We start from the raw sequence: 23,612 nt of genomic DNA, 5'->3' as shown, positions 1-23,612 counted from the left end.
TTGTGATATTGATATTTCTCCTGATACTTCTCCTGCGAATTACACGCCTTACATGATCCGAACTTAATAATGGGAAATGAATCACTCCGATTTTCAGGAAATATTCAAGTTTTCGTGTCTATTTCAGAGACCAAGATAACTTGTCCGTGATGAAACTTTGACCAACGACCTGTTAGGTGTAAGGTGGAAAACTTGAGATATACTATGAACAACTATAATTATGAACCTTAGATGCCTGATGTGACCCCTTATTATTGTGGTATTATTTGAATATGTTTTAAGTGTAGAGAACTTATATTTGGATATTAGTCAAGTCCACAATGAATGCCCTATATGTATGCCTTTTATTTCCCAGTTTTACTCCTCGTTTTGCTTGATCATGTGACATGAACAAATCGATAGATTCGCCAACGTACGTGTGTAATGTTACTTTTTATTTGATTATACTTATATAAGTAACGGTTACGATGTACTACACACACACACACACGCGTGCACGCACGCACGCACGTTTTAAATCATAATTTATTTATTTCAATTTCTTTTATTATATAACATATTTAACACTGGATACACCATGCAGTTTCATCTATTTGATCATAATATCAGATTTAATCGTATCTTTAACATATGAAAACCTTATCATATGTGGATGAACGTTCTAGTATTTGATTATCTGCCTTATCATTTCATTAATCGGCAAAACAGCTATAATTAGATAACCTCAAGCTATAGGGACGAATCGGGTTTCATGAGGTAATTGTATTTTGATTCTAAGATAAACAACGTTTGTTGAAGATGATCTTTATCGTATATTTCAGAGTAATCTAGGGTTTGGATAAGACATTCGAATCGCTTATTTCGTAAACCCAATACAATTCAGGTCAGAGTCCTTCCCCGTTTTATTAATGAAACGCCGTGAGAAAGAGCCGATGTTTTATTAGACATTTTTATTAGTTTCCAAAGTATTGAAGTATTGTCCTAGTGAACAACAGTTGTCATCTTCTCAGGCATAACCAACAGTGTAGCAAAACGGGTTCATCATTGCAAAAGCACATATCTCTACTATAAGGCAATGATTCGATCAATCGGTTAAGCAAGTGATAAAGCATATGACTAGGTGCATGTTTGTGTGTTAAATAATATTGATTATAAAACACACACGCACACACGCACGCACGCAAATACGCACGCACGCACGCACACACACACACACACACAAAACGTATTCATGTTTATAATATAAGTGTGTGTAATAAGTTCCTACCGCATTACGCAACTATTTAAGAATACGTTCAGACATATAAAAGGGTTTAGCATTGACACTATTTTTTACATAGTATTTGGTAACAAGTATTCCTTCGGGTCAAGCTTTAATAAAATGGTGCTACTTAAAGTTTCGTGTTCCGAATGCCATTTATATGAACAACACCGCTATGATGAATTCAACCTTTTCCAACGCTAGCACAACAGCTGTGCATCTACTAAAATGTTCTAGAATCGATCAAAATTAGAATTAAACCAGTTAATCGTTATAATTATTTAACTTTCGCGTGATGGAAGTTATTTATTGACAGTATAGAGATTAAATAAAGCATGTTCTCTTCTGTTATTCCTGCAAGCAATAAAGATTAAAAAGGAAAAAAATAAAAACAAGATTTATTTCTTGAACCAATTTTCAAAGACAGTGTTATGGATTTAAAGCGTATGGCACAGTATTGTGTAAAAGGTAATAAAACTCAGACAGAAGCAAAACGTACCATATGGACAACACTTATTTCATCCATCATACAAGACGTATTAATTGATAGCCAACTTTCTACTGTATGCTTATGAATAACAGAAAGGATTGAGTGGAGACGCAGAACGGAAACTTTCTACTAAATAGGATTGGTTTATCGCCATGTTTTAATGTATTTTGTGTTTTATCTCTCAACATCAACATATATACGTAGTTTTTTTCTAGATCGTTGCATCCAAAGATTTTGTTCAGTTAGTTGCACGGAGCTATGCATGCAAAAAAAATCCAGTGCTCTGTAAGATAAACTGTTTACAAACGAATAAAATATTTCCGTAAGCCTTGATTGAAATTCATTTGAATCTTTTGTAAGAACATTTGCATTTCCGCATTCCGTGTGAACAAATCATTAACAGGACCGATTCTAATGATGGCTGCAAAAACGAATAATTGCTAGTGATACAGATGACAGCAAAAATTCGGAGTATGCTTTTACTGTGAGTTTCTGAATTATAGAATTCTAAAACGAACCACGCTTTAAGAAAGCAAATCACGATCATGATACTGTTCTGAGGTTAAGTGCCAGTATTGTCTTGACTTGTCAAACACATTTTCAATATCTGAAATTGTTTCAAAATTATTAAAGTATCGCTCGTTTGCTTATATTCATTTCGTATATTTGATATTTTACAGTTTACGTGGACAATGTCCATCGCCATGGCGATCGCATCGTCCTTGTACACGTGCCGTTATTCAAAAACATACCCTCTGCTTGTGAGAACTATATTGCATCGTCGCCAATGGTTAATATGTATGTTTATTGATTATGTTATCTTTCTATCCTTTGCATTATTATTTCATTTGATACTATGTATTGGTTAGCCAGTCAAGCTATGACATTCTTTTTTATTGTAAATATACGTATGCAGCATTTAATATCATAACAATTTCAAGAAATGCAAATATAATCGGAAATATGTATAGGCTGTCATTTAGGATAAAGTGGACACATTATCCCTTTGCCGGATAATATAGGTTAAGTAAATTTACATTTTACTGATGGCTCCAGGGCGGTACATAACAATCCTTGATAAACACTCCTAGCTTTGTTTATTAGATATCATGTAGTGTGTTGTTTGTGGAGTTTTGTGCTGTTGTTCCCTGTTTCTGGCTTATGATTTTTTATGTATGTTTTGTGGCGCTGACCCTGTGTCATTAAACAGGGTTTATGTTTAAACTTTCGACTACTGGACTTGCTTTTCATATCAATATTGACGAAAATAAAAGTAGCCAACTATTTAATTGGTACCATTTTAAATCAACGTGTTACCTTAATTGGTTACACTATTTTTGGCATTATATTTTGGGCACATTTCATCATTAGCCTAGTGGCTTATGTAAACCTTGTGTTGAACGCCTTTGTTAGCCATACTGCCTGCAATAAACACTGCAATAAATACTGTTTAACTCTATGCTCGTTACCTCGTTTACTTTGCATTTACTTATCTCTGATAACATTTTCTTCTCCATGGAAACATGTCAATTTTTTCTCCAGAAAACATGACAAAGTACCATCTTGCCAACCGTGCTCTTCAGAGCTGTCAGTACTTAGTTTCTATGAGGGAATTATTACAGTGTTTTTATATGTTTAATGATCATGTGACGTTTAGACCCATGTGTGTTGATTCTATTTTATGGTCTTAGAAATTGAACAATAACACTTCATTATATGTTTGTGTCCTTTTGTATTGAGGTTTGTCCCAGTATTTTTATTTGCCTTTGTTTACATTTTTTACGTTTGAGTATTCGAAAGGTAGGAAAGCGGAATAAAAATAAACATAATGGATGGTAACCATCATCCATTAAAGTGCTTACATTATAATCGTTAAGAAAAATCGTAAAAGTTAAAAATATCAGCCACAGAGCTTGAATTCCAAAGTTGTTTAAATATTTAGTTTAAACATGCAAACAAATTTCTCAATATTTATTTGTGTAGTTTGGTGGCCAAAATTACGTCAAATATTCGTACCTTACCATATCCACAGTTTGTGTAAATTATACTGTTTGTATTTTTTCCGAGAAATAATTAAAATATTTTATTTGTCAGTTGGACGAACATAAATCACAAAAATAAATTTAATGCATAGCTCAAGTCGACGTGATAAAAGTCGAAGAAAAAAACATGCCTGTAGATCGCCAAACAAGTTATTTACTTCAGGGATAACATGTACACACATAAGCTCGAAACATTGATTTGTTTTGATAGTACTGTAACAAAAGTATTTGTTTTCGTGAATACACTTTACTCATATGAATAAATAGAACGGAGATAAAAAAAACAACTACTGCACATAATGAAGGAGTAATCTTAAAATCATTCTGTTCGGTTAACATTTTGCAAAACAAACATTTAAGGTAAAAAAAATGCTCCCTTTGTCGCTGATCGCCAACATCGTCGGCAACCGTGGTACTTACTTCTGTTACACTTCATATATATCGTGGGACAAATGACTGACAAAATCTCGTTTTAATGAATATGCATGAGGCAGGAGAGACAACTCTTCTTCCAATGATTTCGCATATGTTACACTCAAATTACACTCAAATAGTATTTGATAACTTAACAGTTTTAGTAGTCTCCTTGGCCTTGTGGTCTTGACTAATGTTAAATATTATTGTACTGAAAACGCAGACCAGGCTCACCTCCGGCAATCGCCAGAATATTATTCAACCGAAAAGCATGTGGTACTTTGCGGAAACTGCCTCATCAATTATGCATGATTACGAGATTTTCCTAGCCAATTGCCCACGGTACACAATAAAGCAAAGAGTAGTGTGTATCGGGGGTATCCGACGATGCTCGTCAAGGGGATTGAGAAACATATAGAATACTGTTATATTACCGTATAACCTTCATCTATTCGGGGAAAAGCTGATATCTAAAATCAGTACTTACAAAAAGCAACATTCAGGGCGGTTTTTATACAAGGCTTCGGATTCAATTAAAGTATATTTTTTAAACACACCGTACTTCAAATTCAATCGTGCGAGCGAGAGTATATCATTTCATGTGTTTTCTGCACCTCTTCTTAATTGAACACGGTATCCTTCAAATGTACCACTGTTTCCGATATATATTAATCCTTTTCTGTAAATTAAAACAATTGCATAAACTGTGGTACTGCTTTTTGGGGGGTATGAGTGCTGGGACAAGAACTTGTTGTCTTCCAGCCTGATGCAACATGGATTGCTTGGAAAATTATCGGTGAAAAACTTCAGTAAGTGCATCTTCTTGGGAGAAAAGCGACATACCTATTTAGGTTTAAACTGAAAAAAAGAAATGTCTGGTTGTCATATACGTTAAACGCTAGAAATGGCATTCTTCCAACCTGAATTGTTGTCTGTTTGCATTGAATGTATAGGTAAATTAATTAGTAGTGTGTAACCTAAATTGCCAGCATGTAACGTGAAAGATACAGGGCTAAGTTTATGTGATATATAAAAAAATTCACGTATTACCCAAGACAGAGGCGAAATACTTTGTGGAGCATATTACATTTATTTTGTTTTTGCTTTATAGTGTCTACAGATTACAGTGTACAATATCAAAAGCGAATGTCATAGTTTGACCGACTAAGCAAGACATAGTATCAAAACAAATATTGCAAAGAAAAGAAAGTTCACATAGTCAATAAACATACATATAGACCTTTAACAATTGCTAAATCTATATGTTTAAATAGGAACATTTCAATTTGAGACTACAGCGACGACGACAATGTTATAACATAGTACTCAGAGGCCGAGAGTATGTTACTGTATTCAGGCACGTGTAAAAGGACGATCCAATCGCCACGACGAAGGACATTGTCCACATACACTGCAATATAAATTAAGAAACTCACAGTCAATAAGAAGTGTTCGTTTGTCGGACATCATTAGAGTCGGTCCTGTTGAAGAGGGCGCTTTGTTCACATGTTTGAATGGTAACCGCAGTCGCCTCACCACGTATATTGTGTAATAACATACTTAAGTCATTAGGTGTTTCAGTGGTCTACATAATTTATGTAAACCTCCCACCAACAGGGCCAGCCACTGTATTATCTACCTTCACCATATTAAATCGTTCGACAAGGCAAAACAATACTGGCCCTTAATCTCAGAACAGTTTCATACTCGTGATTTGGTTTGATAAAGCGAGGTCAAATAAAGAAATCTATAATGAAGAAACTCACAGTCAAAATCAAACTGCGAATTTTCATGGCCAATTAAAGCAATATCAATTGTACGTTTTTCAGCCATCATTGTAATCGGTCCTGTTGTAAATATGCGTTTCATTCAATATGGAAATGCAAATGTTGTTACAATATATTAATACTGGAATGTTTGAATCAATGTCATTCAAAGCTTACGAAGTAGTTGTTTAATTCACTTGTAAAAACGTTATCTTATAAATATAGTTTCCTAACAAATAACTGTGCAACTAATCAGACAAAATCTGTCTATACGACAATCCATTAATAAATATATTTTTACTTCGATGTTGGCAGATAAAGCGGAATAATACATTAACTACTCAACTATTTCTGTCATTCATAAGCATACAGTAAAATGTTGACAATGTTTATATATCTTGTATGATGGATGAAATAATTGCTGTTCATATTGTAAATGTTGCTTCTTTCTGAATTTTATTACCTTCTACACAATACAGTGCCATAATACTGTCTTTGGAATACGATTCCTCCGCCTACATAAGTTCAGGCGTAATCGTTTAAACACGTTCTAGGGAAATAAAACTTGTAGTTTTTCTACTTTTAGACCCTATATTGCCTACAGGAATAAGAAAAATGAAAACATGATACACTATATCTAAACTCAATACTGTCAGTAAATAGCTTTGATCATGCGAAAGTTAAAATTTATGATGATAATCTGGTTTAATTCTAATTCCGATCGATTCCATATAAGGCGATACACAACAGTAATGCTAGCGTTTGCAATGGATAAAAGGGGACTTAATTTTCATAGCGGTGTTGTGGAAATCAGTTGTACTTATGTTTATATACCCCATTTTATGTAAATTGACCCTAAGAAATACTTTTTCAAAATCATATTTTAAAATTATTGTCAATGCTTAACACCCTTTTATAAGTCTGAACGAATGCACAAGTACCTGCTTTTTGGCAGTGGGAACTTGTTTTTTTCAGGTTATAAAGCAAAAGTTAAAGTTGAAATGAATTAATAATTTAAAGCTTGTATAGTATTTACAATAAAGTTTTATATAAATTTCACCTGAATTTACGTTTTTTTGTTTGTTCAATAGCCAATACCACACACACACAAACACACACGCGCGCGCACACACACACGCACGCACGCACGCAAGCACGCACGCACGCACGCACGCACGCACGCACGCACACACACACACACACACACACACACACACATGTACTAGTCATAAGCTTAATCGTTTGCTAAATCTTGATTTATAACTATATCATTACCTTATATAGTGTGTGTATACCACGTGATAAATTACGTCGTATAAGCTTTTTCGGAAGGCAAGGTTTTGCTTAAAATGAAGACTTAAATCAAAGACAACTTTTCTTATACTACACAATTTTCAATACAACAAAGTGCAGTCTATGCCACTAAAAGAGTACCGCCTTTGTTTTATTACCGAAGTTTGATAAGGTGGTTAGTTTCATCCAACACTTCGACAAACCTGTTTCCAAAATAATGTTTTGACAGTGCTCCGTCAGACGGCCGTATTGTGAAAAGGTTTGTCGAAGTGTTTGAAGAAACTAAACTCTCAATCAAACTATGGTAAAAGACCGAAGGCGTGTCTCCTTAAGTGGCGTAGACTGCGCCAAGTTTCATCTAAAATGGTGAAGAAATAGTGAAGTTATCTTTGTTTTAAGTCTTCATTCGAAGCAAAATATTGCCTTCCGACGTAGCATTTATGACTCAATTTATCACGTGGTATACACACACTGTTATAGTAGAGATCTACGCGTGTGTAATGTTTTAACCGTTTTTGCTTCACTGTTACACTAATGCCTGAGAAGATGTCAGCTGTCGTTCACTAGGAAAATACTTCAATACTTAAGAAACAATTTTTTGTCAAGTAAAACATCGGCTCTTTCTCACAGCGTTTCAATGATAAAATGGGGAAGGACGGGGACCTTAAATGTAATGGGAGTACGAATAAGCGATTTGAGTGCTGTATTTTAACCCAAGATTACTCTGAAATATACAATTATATTATCTTCAACAAACTTAATTGTGTTGTTAATCTAAGGATCATAATACAATATGTCACTATTGTTTGAGATTATCTAATTATAGCTTATTTGCCGATTGATGAAATGATACGAAAGATAATCAACGTTTATTCGCATACTATAAGGTATTGATATGTACAAAACACACCATTAAATCTGATTTAATAAGGTAACATGTAAATCGAATAGATATTAGTACAGTTAAATGTGTGTATTTAAAAATCGGCATTTTCAGTAGATGAAACCTCACGGTGTATCTAGTGTAAAAAAACTGCACAAACAGACAGATAATTTCAATTATGATATCCGACTATGTATCTTACCATCCATTAAGTCTTCATTAAATGTGATATAACTGGGTATCAAGCTAGTTATTGAATACAAAGTAGTACAGATAAATGCATATACCTATTTAGAAAAACGTCTTCATGGTGGTGTATCGAGTGCTAACATCCAGACGAACAGTATACCTGGTAAACAATTGATTTGTTTGTTTATTTGAGTTTATCAAGGTCTGCCCGCGCCCATTGGCTGCATTATGGCTTGACCCCGCCGTGACGCCATCACGACTTAAATTGTGTTTGAATGCCATAACTGACATGAGATAGAAGTGACAGCAATTCGCAGTCAAATCCAGACATTGGGAGACTTGAAGAAACAGAGTGAGATACAAGAAATCCGGGTGCGATACCCTAGCTCTTTGCGAAGAGACCTCTTGGTTCTTTAACGTGCTCAGTGTAAAGCACCGATACACGGGATACAACTTTCCTGGGTAGAACCAGTACTGAGTACACCACTTTCCCAAGCACTACCCTTTAAATGCCAAGCGCCAGGCAAGGGAGCTACTTGTACCAGCTTTTAACGTCTTTCGGTATGACGCGGCCCGGGATCGAACCCACGACCTCCCGCTCCGTAGGCGGACGCTTAACCACAAGGCCACGGAAACGGTTGGTAAACAATTGAGTCTTCACAGACTCACCTGATTAAATTCAATACGGACTGTTGATTTACGTAAATAAATGTACAGCAGGTTTGATACTGTCATCTCTTTGATATAAATGGCGAACAGTAGTTGAAGATTGTAAATATATGTGTTTGAATAGTAACCGCAGTCGCATCACAGCTTAAATGGTGCAATAACATACAATATTTCAGTTTTTAGTGTTCTACATTAAATTATGTAACTACAAACTTACCGGGCAAGGCACACTTAAATGTATCGCTTAACCTGATTTAAAATGTATTTTCATTGGACAAAATATAATGATGACCATTAAAAAGTTATAGGAAATAGAAATCAAGTAATGAAAAATTAATTATTATATATATTGATAAATTTGTCGAGTTTAAGTTACGTGATGTAAATCATTATGAACCACAGCAAGTATAATAAAAAGAATCCACAACCAACAATTAAATATAATCTAGTGGGCTGTTAAGTCGTTCAGTTTGATTATATACATGGCGAATCTTCCGATTTTTCATGGAACATAAATCAAATTAAACGAAGAGTAAAACAGATCAACAGCATGTACACATACAAAAATTCCTTTAACAATATATGTTGGAATAACTACCTTCAAATGATGAGCGATAACAGAGGCATTCACTTCGTATTTGGCCAGTTTCAGAGATTTCAAAGTTTAACAATGATCTAATAAGATTTGAACCCTTAAGCCTCATCATCTAATTTGTATTCAGATCTAAAAAAACAAATAAAATTACAATACAACATTATATTGACACACCAAATCGAACTTTTATGAAATGAACTAAAGGTAACGGACACACAAAGAAGCATGCTCTTTTATTGAGCAATCGGTGATAATGTTAAATTTTGATGCCTGGTTACCTCAAACCATATCATCATTTGATGTTGCCTGCTTATTTATAAAATGAAAATTAATTGAGCGATGATATATAATAGAAAGAATTACTGCATTTCGTATTTTTATTCTTTATTTCAACTACTTGCATACCGAAAATGGACTAGTTTGCAATATTTAAAGGGAAAAACCCTGTTTGTTTTATCTTCTCGATAGAATATTAATATATCAGTTATCTCCTTTTAAACATATTCAAACAATACCACAATAAAAAGGGGATACATCAGACACCTCAACTTCAATATATATGCAAAAAGCTACAGAAACATGCTCAGTAGCAAAAAGTTTAAACATAAACCCGGTTTAGTGGCAATGGGCAACGCCAAAGACATAGAACACAAATTCACAGACAAGAAACATAGAACAGCACACAACTCTACAAACAGCACAGTGCATAAATACTTTATATATATATATATATATATATATATATATATATATATATATATATATATATATATATATATATATATATATATATATATTATTTGTTTTATTGATAAGTTTCCTCAAGAGGTTTGTGCACATAAACTGGTTTAAACCCCCAGTAAATTTACATTTTACTGACCGTTCCAAGGCGGTACCTAACAATTCTTGATAAGCATTATCCACGTAAACTGTAGAAATGTCATACAAAAACTATACAGGTTTGTTTTAATATGTTGCGTGTATACTGTTGCATTCCATTACCACATATGTGTTCAAACAAGGAAGCATTAAAACTAATAACAAACGACGTCAACAAGTTGAAGTATTTATTAAAAAGTTTGCTACTCAATTATCATTAAGAACAATGGTAGTACTAGAACAAAGAAAACAAATATTTCTTTTACAAAACATTTAAAACATTCGTAAAAATGACAAGTTTCAACTCACAGTCAAACGCAAACTCCGAATGTTCACTGTCATCTACAGCAATGACAATTGTTCGCTGTTTGCCATTTCTGGAAGCGTCCCTGTTACAGATGCGGTGCAAAAGTATTTGGCAGATACAACTATACTTATAAACTGTTTACTGTTTGATAATAAAGCTTATTATGATGTTGCTAATTTAATTAAGTATATTTTCGAAGCGCCAACTAGTTAAGTACCTATTCCAGAGAAAAGGGCGTATCCATATGTTGTTTCTGACATATATCACAGAAAAAAAATCACATGTTATGATGTAAATACTTCATCGATAATGAATTCCCATGAAACGTCTAGCATGTTAAGTGTATTCTCCATTGAACGTTTCTCGACATTCAAACACGTACAGAATAGAACTTGCGATCATTAAATGTATCTTTTATGATGATTTTTAAATAACTGCCACTTATATTGAACACGGTGTTTCTATTTAGGTTTTACTTATACCAACAAACTATATCTCCTACACCATATTGTAGTTCCAATTTTTTATACAAATACAAATACAAATACATTTGTATAGCGCAAAAAGTATTGTTCAATATTCGATTGCGCTTCACACAGTTCATGCGCTATTTCACACAAGGTATATACAGTCATTTACACATAAAATCTGGTAGGCTCCTAATTATAAAACAGTCCAAACAAATAAGTTTTCAGTTCCTTTCTAAAAGTAGGTTCACTTTTAATGTGTTTTATGTCTCTAGGAAGAGCATTCCACCATTTTGGCCCAACCACAACAAGTGATCTGTCAGCAATTCTGGTTCTGGTTCTTGGAACAATAAATTGAATGTCATCAGAAGATCTTAGTCTGTATTTTCCCTGAACACGGTTTAACAAAGACCTCAAATAAGAAGGAGCTGTTCCCTGCACAATACGGAACACAATGACAAGAATTTTAAACATAATTCTTGCCCTCACAGGTAGCCAGTGAAGGGATTTGAGGACTTCGGTAGTTGGATGACCGTATGGTGTGTTGGTCACAACTCTTGCTGCTTGGTTCTGAACTTTCTGAAGTCTGTTAATCTGATAGGCAGGAATTTCCGTAAATAATCCATTGCAAAAGTCAATATGAGAATGAATAAGGCCGTTCACCATTATCTCTGTTGATTTTTGTGAAAGGTGTTTACGAATTTCTTTCAGATTTCTAAGCTGAGCATGCGCAATCTGACATTTTTTCTGATATGCATGTCAAAATTAAGCGTACTTTCCATATGTACACCCAAATCTCTGACATTATTAACACATTTTACTGATGATCCACCAACTCTCACACTTGAAATGTTAAGTTTTGCTAGCTGATGTTTAGTGCCATACATGATAATTTCTGTTTTTGAGTTATTCATTTTCAACTTAAAATTTGTCATCCACACAATTATATCATTGAGACAATCATTAAGCATTTCAAGCACATTCGCCTCATTTTGTGCATTTCCAGCTTGAATTCTGAAAGCAATTTTATGATCATCAGCATACCCATACAGTCCAGCTGGGTATTTTTGTACAACTTTGTTCAGAGCAGCAATATACATGGTAAAAATAACTGGGCCTGCACAGGACCCCTGTGGTACACCGAACTGCAGCTGTTTTGTGTTGGAAGATGTGTTCTCAACAATAACTTTCATTGTCCTTTCAGTTAAATAGGAATTTATCGAGTTCAAAGGAATACCTTTAATACCAAAGTCTTCCTGAAGAATTCGAAGTACAATTGGAATATCCACTGTATCAAAAGCTGCACTGAGGTCAATCATGACAACGATAGTAACTTTATTGTTGTCAAAAGCATCCAATAAATCACAATACATTTTCATCATTGCAGATTCGACACCATGACCCTTTCTGTAAGCGCTTTGATATGACGGAAGAAGTCTGTTTACTTCGATGTGATGAGTAATTTGTTGTAATGCAGATTTCTCAAGGATCTTTGATAAAAACGACAAGTTTGACACAGGCCGATAATTTTTAAGTTCTAGAGGGAGACCCTTTTTCTTCAATAGAGGCTTTATCACAGCACGTTTCCACTCTGTTGGAAACACCCCAGATGATAATGATCTATTTACAATTTCTGTCACAACTGGTATAAAAATATATACCTACATGTTCTACATGCAAACTCTACTTATCAACATAGCTAATATATATAATCCTTTTGTAAAAGCTGATTGCTTTAATCAAGACAAGAATATGCCATTTGAGATGAAGAATTCGCCAGCTACATTTTAGCGGCTTTTGTATGGTGAATTCTGGTATTGATGGCTGTGACACACACATCGATGTTAACACAATTGACTCCGACACAAGGAATTACTATCTTCAGGAATTTAGCGTCATGCTAGTGTTACCTTTTTAGGTCATGATGTGGAACAGAGTGAAGTAAATCCTAATGATGCAATGGCCAATGCTCTTTGGTTTTCATGTGCATCCATGTATTGCTGATGAAGTGTTTTGTTATTGATATTTATCGAAAATGCTGTAACAATTAAACAGCTATTGCAGAACTTCTGAATTATTTGCTACAGAAACGTTTTAAGGTAGTGGGGTACGTTGCTCAACCAATTTTCGACGTTAAAAATAAATATTTTCTAAATGTACTTAAAATTGTTCAGCATAAAGTGCCAAGCTTCCTTTAATCATTTATGCGAAATAAAATACCTTTCCTATGAAGGTTAGTGCAAAAAAATCTTATATGGCACCGTAATTTCTTTAATTTCAAGGTAAATTGCGTCATCAAATATTTAATTCTCATCGAAAAAACATGTAAATTGCTATAAATATACAATGAAACAAGCATAATACGTTTTCATTTTCATATTTGCACACACAAGAAAGATAAATTAGAAATATCAGAAAAACACGCATTTTTAATATTCATTTTCTTCGTTTTTTAACGTACCCTTGCCGTCTTCAACGTCAAAATAAGTGTTTAAGATGACGGCGGTCCCCATGGCTATTTTTTGATATGTTATAGCCAAATGTTCAAACTTTCAAAATGTAAAATAAAAAATGGAGATTTTCGGGCTAATGTTTGCAATATTAACCGTCACAATATTAACCACACGTAATTTCAAAGTAAACGACTTTATGTTCCGTTGAACGTCGACGTCATTGGTTATAATGAACTAACTAGCATATTTAATCACGTTAAACGTCTATATACTGACTACTACTACTACTAATAATAATAATAATGAAAGTGTTGCCAGCTTTTCCGTCATTTTTGCGCTGGTTTAGGGATCTATCACCTTTTCCGCCGAAACCTCTACCCACTGTTCATCTGTTTCCCTTCAATTCAATTATTTTCAACATTTAAGTACAATAAGAAAGAAACTATAGAAGCATTTCCTTGTATAACTAAGCTTCTAGTTCAATTATATCCGTCATTGGAATGCGCTTACTTGAATTAAGTACAGTTATGTTTTATACCATAACTTTATAATAGTTCATTTGTAATGTATGACTAGTTACTCAGAATTTCGAATTTCTTCTTCCACTGCACGTGAACATGACTGGGCGGCAACTGCCTCAATGCTCTCGCCAATTTCACGCTCCCTGTTCTTGAGTGTCTTCTTATTAACAAGGGGGAGGTTCATGTAGGCAAGAATATTATTCATTTGTTGTTCCCCAACGCCTGCGTTGATCATGGCTGAAAGAATCGAAGCATTTCAAAACATATATACAACCTATTTGGCGTTAATTAGGGATTTTTGAGAGGTAACATTCATTAAAATAATAGTAATATTTATGCATACTGAAAACTGCAGCAAACTATTACTCAGCTTTGTATTTGTAATTTTCGAAAGAAATATTTACCTGCAGCTAACTTTGTATTTACATCAAAGTATCGAGTCCCGGTTTTGTGCTCACTAGCCTTGTGTCGTTTTCCAGTCGGCACTGTGTTGTCAGCCAGACATGACATGCATTTTATATGAAGAATACTCCCAAGACCGTATATTGTTTCTGATGTTATGTTCGTAAGCGACAACCGTCCCGCGCACTTGCAGCATTTTTTCAAGCCGTCTATTAAAATCTTTAATTCAACAACTCGTCTTCCTTCCAAGTTACACTCGCCTATCTTACGAATCTGTACGAGATTCTGCATCCGTTTCTTGGTGTTTTCTTTAGTAAACTTTCCATTTTTCTTATAAAATATATTATAGAATAATCATGTCTTCTGCTTAGTTGCATCGATCTTCTGCATTTGTATTTTGTATGACGTTGTTTCCGGTTTTATTGAGCACGTGCACGGTTTCGACAAAAACGCACACTTGCTAACACAGATTGCACGTATCAGACTTTTGATCAGAAGGTCCGGGGTTTAATCCCCACTCGGAGCATCATTTGATGAGAGTACTGGTTATCATCCAGGAATGTTAAATGGTTATGATTTTATGTATATGATATAGATCTTAAAAAAGTTATGTAACATTCTTATGTATAGATGATGATCGCAAATTATAATAAATCTTACCTTTACCAAAACGCATGCACGTGTATATGCATAATCGCTATCATTCATGCAACATATAAAATTAATCAATCATTAATGCCAACCTATCAAAAACACATTTTGTTTTAGAAAATCATAATTCCGTTGCATTGGCTAAATGCTATTTTAACATTTCTTTCTTGGTTATTTGACAACAAACCGGCTTTTTTGCATTCAATTTTCAAAATATCGAAATTTAACGCCAGCATTACAACAACGTACATCAAAACAACGTTGACGTCAGCAACGTTAAAGCAAACGTTTCTGAACGCATTGTTTTAAATTGGTTGCTTAATTAGCCCGAAAACACATATATTTTATTACATAACACGAAAGGCTGAATATCAGGCTATTAAATGATATAGAAAAATATAGGTAGTGCCGTGCATTTAAGGAAGTTATTTTCACTTCAATGCCAGTCGTTGAACGTAAATATACGTACACAACTATCTAATGAAACTTAGCTTATCTCCTGCAAATTAAATAATATGCACATTTGTTGAAAATGGATATTGTATTAGTTATATAACTGTATTAAGGCATCTTTACAGCAATTTCCATTTTATAAACACAAACGGCTGATCAGTAATGCAAAACGTATCAAAAACGTAAAAAAGGGGTATCGTGTTAGATAGCGTCTTTTTGCACTTACCGACAACGCCGACATAAGTCATTTTGGCAAAAATGAGGAAAACATGCCTGACACATCATGCTAGCCAAATTTCAAAGAATTTGAAAGATATTTTATTTCGAACGTCAATTTTGACGGAGCAACGTACCCCACCACCTTAAGTCAATTTTGAAAAACAAAATTGTGAAAGCCATACTCAAGAATACACTATTTTCTAGGCACCAGATTTTGACAAAACGTTTGCTGTGGATGCCAGTGGTATTGGTGTACGGGATGTATTGATAGAAAAGGACAATGATTGGGTTGAACATCAAGTTTATAAAGCTGCTCAAAAGATTAACTAACATCCGAAAAAAATACTCTGAAATAGAAGAGCTTCTTGCTCTCGTGTTTTCTACTAACCATTGTGACTCTCGATTGACAAGATTATTTTACTCCTTCGCATTCACGCATTCATCGTTGTTTTCAGTGATCGCTGTACCCATTCTTTCTAACACAAATTAAAAAATAAAAATCGAAGGCTGCTGAGGTGGATTGTTACTGCAGAAATACATTCTATTACATTACACTTTCTTTTTTGTGGAAGGGTGAATTGTTATATGTAATTTAAGTTCAGTACTTTATGGTTTTCATAATCTGCTAAAGATTCAACAAAATAACTATATCTTCCCATTTTGATATTTTTAACATGTATTTGACGAGACTTCTTAACAATGTTTAGAAGTTATGGAATTAAAAAGATTTGTATAGAATTTGTAGAATGTTGTAGAATGTACTTGAACATTTTTGTTTTGTATACAAGGGCAAACTTCTCTGGTCGTTGGGGAAAAAATAAAGTTTCTTTAAAGGTTGGCAAGTCTTTATACAATAATAATATTTATAAAACCATGGTTTTAATTAAATTCATCTTTGAGGATTACTTGTAAGAATTATATGTAACTGCTGTTGGATTTAATTTAAGCCCATACAGTGTGCTCAATATTACAAGTTGATTCAATTCTGTTGGGATTCAAAAACACAAGGATCAATGATCATATTTTATGAATGTTTGGATAATATTTCAGGTATTTAATTTGTAACACAACTTATATGAAATAACTGCTGTCTGCACGTCTTCATGATACACAAAGCAGGTGTTGTTTCTAGTGATAACAATTCGCGAACAGACACACATTTTTAATGATGATATTCGAAAAGGTATCTGTGGTTAATATCATTTAGTATTCATCTCTGCATTAATCTAAATAAACATTATAGCATACAATAACGCATTTACAAAAGAAAATGGGCCTTAAGTACTTCCATCTCATTGAACAATGGTTTTAGATTGCATCAGTTTGTTGAGCTTCATATATGCGTGGTAAAACGACAATAGATTCAATTTCAAGTACCACCATGTATTCTTTTGGGCTGTTTATACAGTTGATACAGCTTGCCAATAAATACATGGAGAATCTTCTTTTTATGACACACGGATCAAAGCCATGGTAAAACGGAAATATAAGAGCACACGAATTAAAAATTCTTTTAAACAAGAGATGTTGGGTTAAACACCCATCGTCCAGTTTCCGTGATGTCAATGTTCAATAATAACTGACGATTGGAACGTATCAATCTTGTCTAATACATGTTTTAAACATTTTATTAAAATACTACAACGCGTTTTGATACTCTGAATCATCCTTTAATACTCAGTAAATAATAAATAAATGATACACAAGAGATCTGCAGTTCTAGCTTTCCAAGATAATCCATTGGTATATTATGTTTCACAAGTTCTACGTATATTAATATCATGGATGCCGTTATTTCGATTTCATAAAATCCCGAATTGCTGTTAAATATGTGCTTCACGTGGCTCACTATAAAGACATTAACGACAACGCATTCTAGAGAGTTTGAAATAAATTAAATATAACGCAAGTTCAGTGCATCTTGCTGAATGCAAATAACGTGACGTTCTCTTCAATTACGCAATGTGATTTCTCTTCATATTTTTAGCTTGGTTCTCCAGTTCAGCTGAAGGTTGTCAAAAGCAAATGTAGTTTTTATTTTAAATCCGGTTTACCGCGGTATTTTTATCATATAGGAGTATCAATATGAAGGTAGTATAGTTTATATACATTATGAGCATTGTTTGTCACTTATAAATGATTTATGTCTGCAGACAAGGACGGGAAATGCGGCGTGGTGGAGGCAATAGTCACTAACGCTTCCCATGAAGGTCCGCCGCATTAATCCCATTCCACGAGTTCCCAGTATCAACATGGTGGCGCCCTCCTCCCTGGCACACTCTAAAATCGCCTCCCCGGGCTTTCCACACTGTTGTCTCACGTGGCCGTGTAACTGTAGGTAAAGCGTATTGCTAGTACTTATCGCTATCAGCCTTAAGAAGAATGAATGCTTACAGTGTTCCTAATACTTAGATTATGTGAGTTTTACATTAAGACATATTATAGCAATAAATACCATATCATGTTTCAACGACAATCCCAGGCTAGTTTATATATCCAATCTTTTTATAACAGGTTTAGAGAATACTTTTTTTAAATACCTGCTTTTGTTGCATTTTGAACGAATATTTGTCGACGAGTTCGCTGGTCCGTTCTTCGGTATCTTTAATCATTTCAGCAATGATGTTTGGATCAGTCAAAATAGACGCTGAAACATATAAAAGTATGTCAACAAGAATCGGTTTATTAGTACGAAGGTTTTGGCAATGTATTTACGTTAGTATTACACGTCAAAAGCAAAAGATGAGCATGCAAATACAGAAATCAAGTGATTGAAAGAAGAGTCAGAAAAAGCTGCTTAAACATCCATTTGTTTGAGTGCCTGTCTATTGTAATGGCTTGGTCTTTTTAGTTTGGAAACCTAAAGCCGTCTGCGCTTTCGCGGATTGAATATATACAGTTGTCAGGCAATGTACCGGCATTTGTGTGGTTTTAAGCCTACACAAATATTCAGAATTTGCGAAACTTTCATGTTAATACCGGCAATATAAGTCATTGGACAAACACATCTCCAGGATGAAAAGCTCCCGTTAGATGCATACTCTATACCCAATAGATAACCAATAATAATAACTTCCGATTATGCGTAGATCTAATGTCCTTAAAGTGTCAATACAAGGAAATGTTGGATGAAAGTATGCATCGTCTTGCTACTTAGTTCGATATAATTGTGATTTACGTCGACAAGTTAATACTCATTTTGCATACAACGGAATATCTGATCCTTTTTTTGATATTCAAAGATCTCAGTATGGTGGTGTCCATTAAGACATAAAAATAAATGATTTTAAGATTAAAACGTACATTTCCGTCCAATTAAATCGCCATCCGACCTCCAATTAAGCAATACGTTAATTCAGTAAGACTTGCTGTTTAACAATTTAACAGACTTAAACGGCATTATATTGTTCCTGCAGAAAACACGTTCTATTCTAAATCACTAAAAACATTATTGTGTAACATCTTAATTATCAAGAAGTGGTCGCACACTACTCACTTATTTTTCATTTATAATTTAGACAATAGGTTCTGTTACACAATGGTCAGATTAATGTTTAGTTCTGAAAATATCTTGTCACGCCTTTTGTTTTGCTACCCTAAACACATTTTACGCGAAAGGAACGACAAACCTAACTAACGTGATTGTCGTAAGTTGACTCTGTCGAACACGAATAATTGTTAAGAAGTGGGATTGGGGTTGGGGTGTCAAAGCAACCACTGGTTTGACCGTCAGGCATTTTCAAACAAGTTCCTTGTTCCGACAAAAATGAATTTAAAGCGTTTGATATGTTTTTAAACGATTCCCCTGTAATACTGGTGAAGCTCATTCAGACGACAGCTAGTTTCTTTCAGAATCATAATTAATTAAAATGGAATCACTACCATTTGCTGTCTGTATCAAAATGACGATGGTTTACCATCATTATGTGGTAAAAAGCAATGATTTTTTTCTCGGCAATCCGCATGGCCATTCATTTTTTTCTGAGTGAAAATAAAAATATGGTTCTCATAAAGACTCTCATTACATAAAGATTTAAAATGATAAAATGTGAATTCCTTACCTGGTCCGACTGTCCATATGCACCAAAGAAAAAAAATACACTTAGATAAAAATAGTACTTAAAGGTATGGTGAATGCACATTTCTGTAGTAAAATATGAAAAGCGACGGAAATCGACATGTATTTAAGCTAGCGTCACTATATAATAAAAGGTCATGATATGTTCGTAATATAGAAATACTTACAAGCAGACAGTATGTTGCTGTATTCAGGAACATGTACAAGGACGATGTGGTCACCATGACGATGGACATTGTCCACGTAAACTGTAAAAAGGTACGTGCTTATATTTCGCATGTATAATTCTATGTTCCATAACCACTAAAGTGTCTATACCATGAGAAATACACGTGTTTGAAATGGAGGCATTAAAAGTGCATATTATAGGTTGATGCATCTTTTACTTCGTTTTAATGCATTATCATGTTTATCTTATATGACTTTAATGATCTAAACAAAAACAAAATATTTGTTTACAGATAAAAAAAAAATGTTAAAAATTGGTTAATTGAATTGATAGCAACGCGGTCACAATCCCCCACTCAAAAAAGCGCCAAAATATCGCTGATATTTATTGATCAGTACCCAAATCATTTCCCGTTTTGTTTTGACCATTAAAGTCAAACGAGATAGTCATGATAATGCATTGTTATTAAAAACTGTTTGCAACAACATATAGTGTGCGTCTTTAAAACATGTTTTCTTTAAGATGTTATGGAAACGAAAATGATACATGTATTATATACATTTGCATTTTCCCCTGCGTGGGGGGTGCATTTTCTAACGTTGTTATAACTTGTGGCCCAACCCAATTGTATAATTATATTATTTGTTGAAATGATTTATATGACGTGCGTATATTATATACAACAAAATATGATTAAACTAAATTGGCATTTCAATTAGAAATTGAATCATTAAAAAATAGAAAACAAATATCTTAATTTTCAAAAACTGACCACAAAGAGAGTTAAGACTCACAGTCAAATGCAAACTCCGAATGTCCACTGTCATCAATAGCAATGACAATCGTTCGCTTGCTTTCCATTTCTAAAATCAGCCCTGTTGCAGATAAATTTTCCTTTGGAACACAGGAAAAATTGTGCAAAAGGTTCTGGCGAAATAAAACAATACTTTTAAAGTGTTAAATTGTTTCGTAAACAATATGTTTGAGAAGCACACACAATGAATCAAACATTCACATTATTTTGAAAGAAATCCATCAAGTTGACTTTCCAAGCGGCTACTTGTTAATCCAACAATTCCAGAGAAACTGACGTTTTCATATGTTGTTTCTGACAGATATCGTAGAAATTCATTCACAGATTCCTTGTAAAAACTTCACCGAGAACAATTTCCATAGAGCGTCTGGCATGTTATGGGTTGGCCACTGAAACATTAAAACACATTCAAACATTATCGACATTTAAAATCGTTCAGAATGAGGCTTACGATAATATATCATGTATGATATAATTATGAACTCACTAGCTACTCACATTGTATAGTATGCGTTATTACTTTTCAATACTACCGACAAACTTAATCATCTCCACCATATTGTTCAATAAAACAAAGTTTTATATTCACACTTATTCTAAATTATGCCAAATTGTATGCTCACTTAACATCTTACTAAATGATGAGTGGCATCGATATGTTACGGATGCTTTGTTTTTTTCTCATTTATTTTTACACAAGGTACAAAACAATACACATACATTAAGGCAGTAATAGCATAATAACTATTTCATGTTGTTTTTTTTTTTATTTATAAGCCCTAATCCCCCGCCTACACACAAGCACGCCTACACACAAACGCTGACAAACACAAACGCATCCACTCCAACGTACACATTCTTCAATCTCTCAATGATGCTTTGTTACAGCAGTCACGCAAGTAATGTTTATACACGATTGGACCCTGCAGCGAATTGTGCTGTATTTGTTTACTTAGGTTAAGTGAAAATATTTTAGTAATATATCGACTTTTCCCTACCAGACAAAAGGAAAATAAGAAGCGTTCAAGAGGTATCATTTTACTAAGTTCGTCGATTGGTTCTTGAATATACACAAATGTACTGACCAAACCGAGAGTGTGTATGAGTGTGTATGAAACATAAACATGTGGTAAAATGATTCACTCTTTCACAATGTTAATACATGTGTAAAATGTCCTTGTTGGGTGTCCCGTTGAGTGTTTGTTAGGTATTGAATTTTGTGAATTTAAACAGTTCATATTTTTAATCCTCGTTTCTATTCACATGTATGGTGGTTAGTAGGTATTGATCTATAAATAGACACAGAAAGTTATGGAAACTTTGGCATTGTGGTAATTGTTAATGATATATGTTTCAATATTTGAATACTGTGCTTTGAATGTGAAAAATATTTAACCAGCACCAAGGATAACTCAATAAAGGGTCACAGAGAACCCTTATTTTCATTGAGGTCCTTAAAGGGACTGTACACCAGATAGGCACCATCTGTACAAATCTCAGGACAATTATCAAATAGAACATGTTACGCTTTGATAGCAAATTTGTAAAATAAAGTACCAAAATGTAAAATAAAATGTGTCGCAGACCGGGTTCGAACTCGTGTCGCCTAAATTGCAGTACAGCGTCGAATCCACTGAGCCATGACGGCTTACTCTAATTGAGTGACATAAGCAAGCTATACACCTACCTCGGCAATATCACATGATATCACATGATAACACCGACTAGCCAATCACGCATAAGGAATGAAATCTACATGGTAGACATACCCTGTATTTTCTTTAGTTGAAAATACAAAATAACTGCTAAACTTAAATAAATCGTAAAAAGTAAGTTCGCATTGTACACATCGATACCAAGTTTATGTCAGTTTTCAACAATTTTCTTTTTTTTCGCTATTTTATCATACGGAGTACAGCCCCTTTAATGTCGTTGGATTGACATAGTCATTTTTGTCTTACATGAAAAGGCTTTCAGGATCTCATGTAACACTTCAAGGAAACAAAACTATTATGAATTAAAAGTTTTAATACCATGCACATTTCTTGAATCCAAAGACAGTGAGTTGAAACAAGGTTTCCCGAGTCTGGATCTTACACGAGCGTCCATGGTGGATGATTTTTCACCCACCTTAGTTTAACAAACGAAAGCAAAAGCACATATTGGTAAATTTATATCTTTGCCCGCGGGTAATATTAGGCTTTCCAGCATGGCCAAATATTTGCACTACTTTTTTTGGGTGGGAGAAATATTCCGTATTCTGTGTTAAAAGCCGGATATGTATTGGATATGAACTCTCATTGGCTCCATACCACACTCTAATTTCGCTCATATAATGTATGAAGCCATTGAGTGTGCTAAACCCTGACATATTCAGCTACTATCAGTGAGACCAGTATTGCCCATAACTTCATTTTCGCGTACACATAAAATATATTTATACATTAAATCACAAACGCGGCATATATCTTCATCAGCAACGCATTTAGCGGATGGTTTTATGTTAAACATACGATCTTATCAAATGTGATGTAATCGGTATCGGAATCATTTCAAACCTCGGCTTATTAATTTGGTAAATGTTCAACATTACGTAA

The 23,612-nt window shown here is 34.1% G+C and overlaps 2 protein-coding genes across 7 annotated transcripts; both read right to left on the bottom strand.

Moving 5' to 3' along the window:
* Positions 1-14,284: 14,284 nt before the first annotated feature.
* LOC128230867 (uncharacterized) lies at positions 14,285-14,922 on the bottom strand. The gene is made up of 2 exons (XM_052943298.1): positions 14,634-14,922; positions 14,285-14,466 (listed from the first exon to the last, which is right to left on the bottom strand). The coding sequence occupies exons 1-2, from the start codon at positions 14,920-14,922 to the stop codon at positions 14,285-14,287; spliced, it is 471 nt and encodes a 156-aa protein (XP_052799258.1).
* Positions 14,923-17,455: 2,533 nt separating this feature from the next.
* Positions 17,456-21,903, bottom strand: LOC128230173 (universal stress protein in QAH/OAS sulfhydrylase 3'region-like). 6 transcript variants are annotated; one of them, XM_052942231.1, is made up of 5 exons: positions 21,831-21,903; positions 20,996-21,404; positions 20,200-20,280; positions 18,495-18,601; positions 17,456-18,286 (listed from the first exon to the last, which is right to left on the bottom strand). In XM_052942231.1, the coding sequence occupies exons 2-5, from the start codon at positions 21,060-21,062 to the stop codon at positions 18,065-18,067; spliced, it is 477 nt and encodes a 158-aa protein (XP_052798191.1). In that variant the 5' UTR covers positions 21,063-21,404; positions 21,831-21,903; the 3' UTR covers positions 17,456-18,064. The 6 variants fall into 6 exon arrangements, with proteins under 6 accessions (XP_052798191.1, XP_052798189.1, XP_052798190.1 ...); XM_052942229.1 differs by having other exon boundaries at positions 21,815-21,899; XM_052942230.1 differs by having other exon boundaries at positions 21,827-21,855.
* Positions 21,904-23,612: the final 1,709 nt, after the last annotated feature.

The sequence above is a fragment of the Mya arenaria genome, chromosome 4 (genome assembly GCF_026914265.1).
Source record: "Mya arenaria isolate MELC-2E11 chromosome 4, ASM2691426v1".
Classification (NCBI taxonomy): domain Eukaryota; kingdom Metazoa; phylum Mollusca; class Bivalvia; order Myida; family Myidae; genus Mya; species Mya arenaria.
Note: the sequence above shows the minus strand (reverse complement) of the source record. Positions and strands in the feature narration are given on the sequence as shown.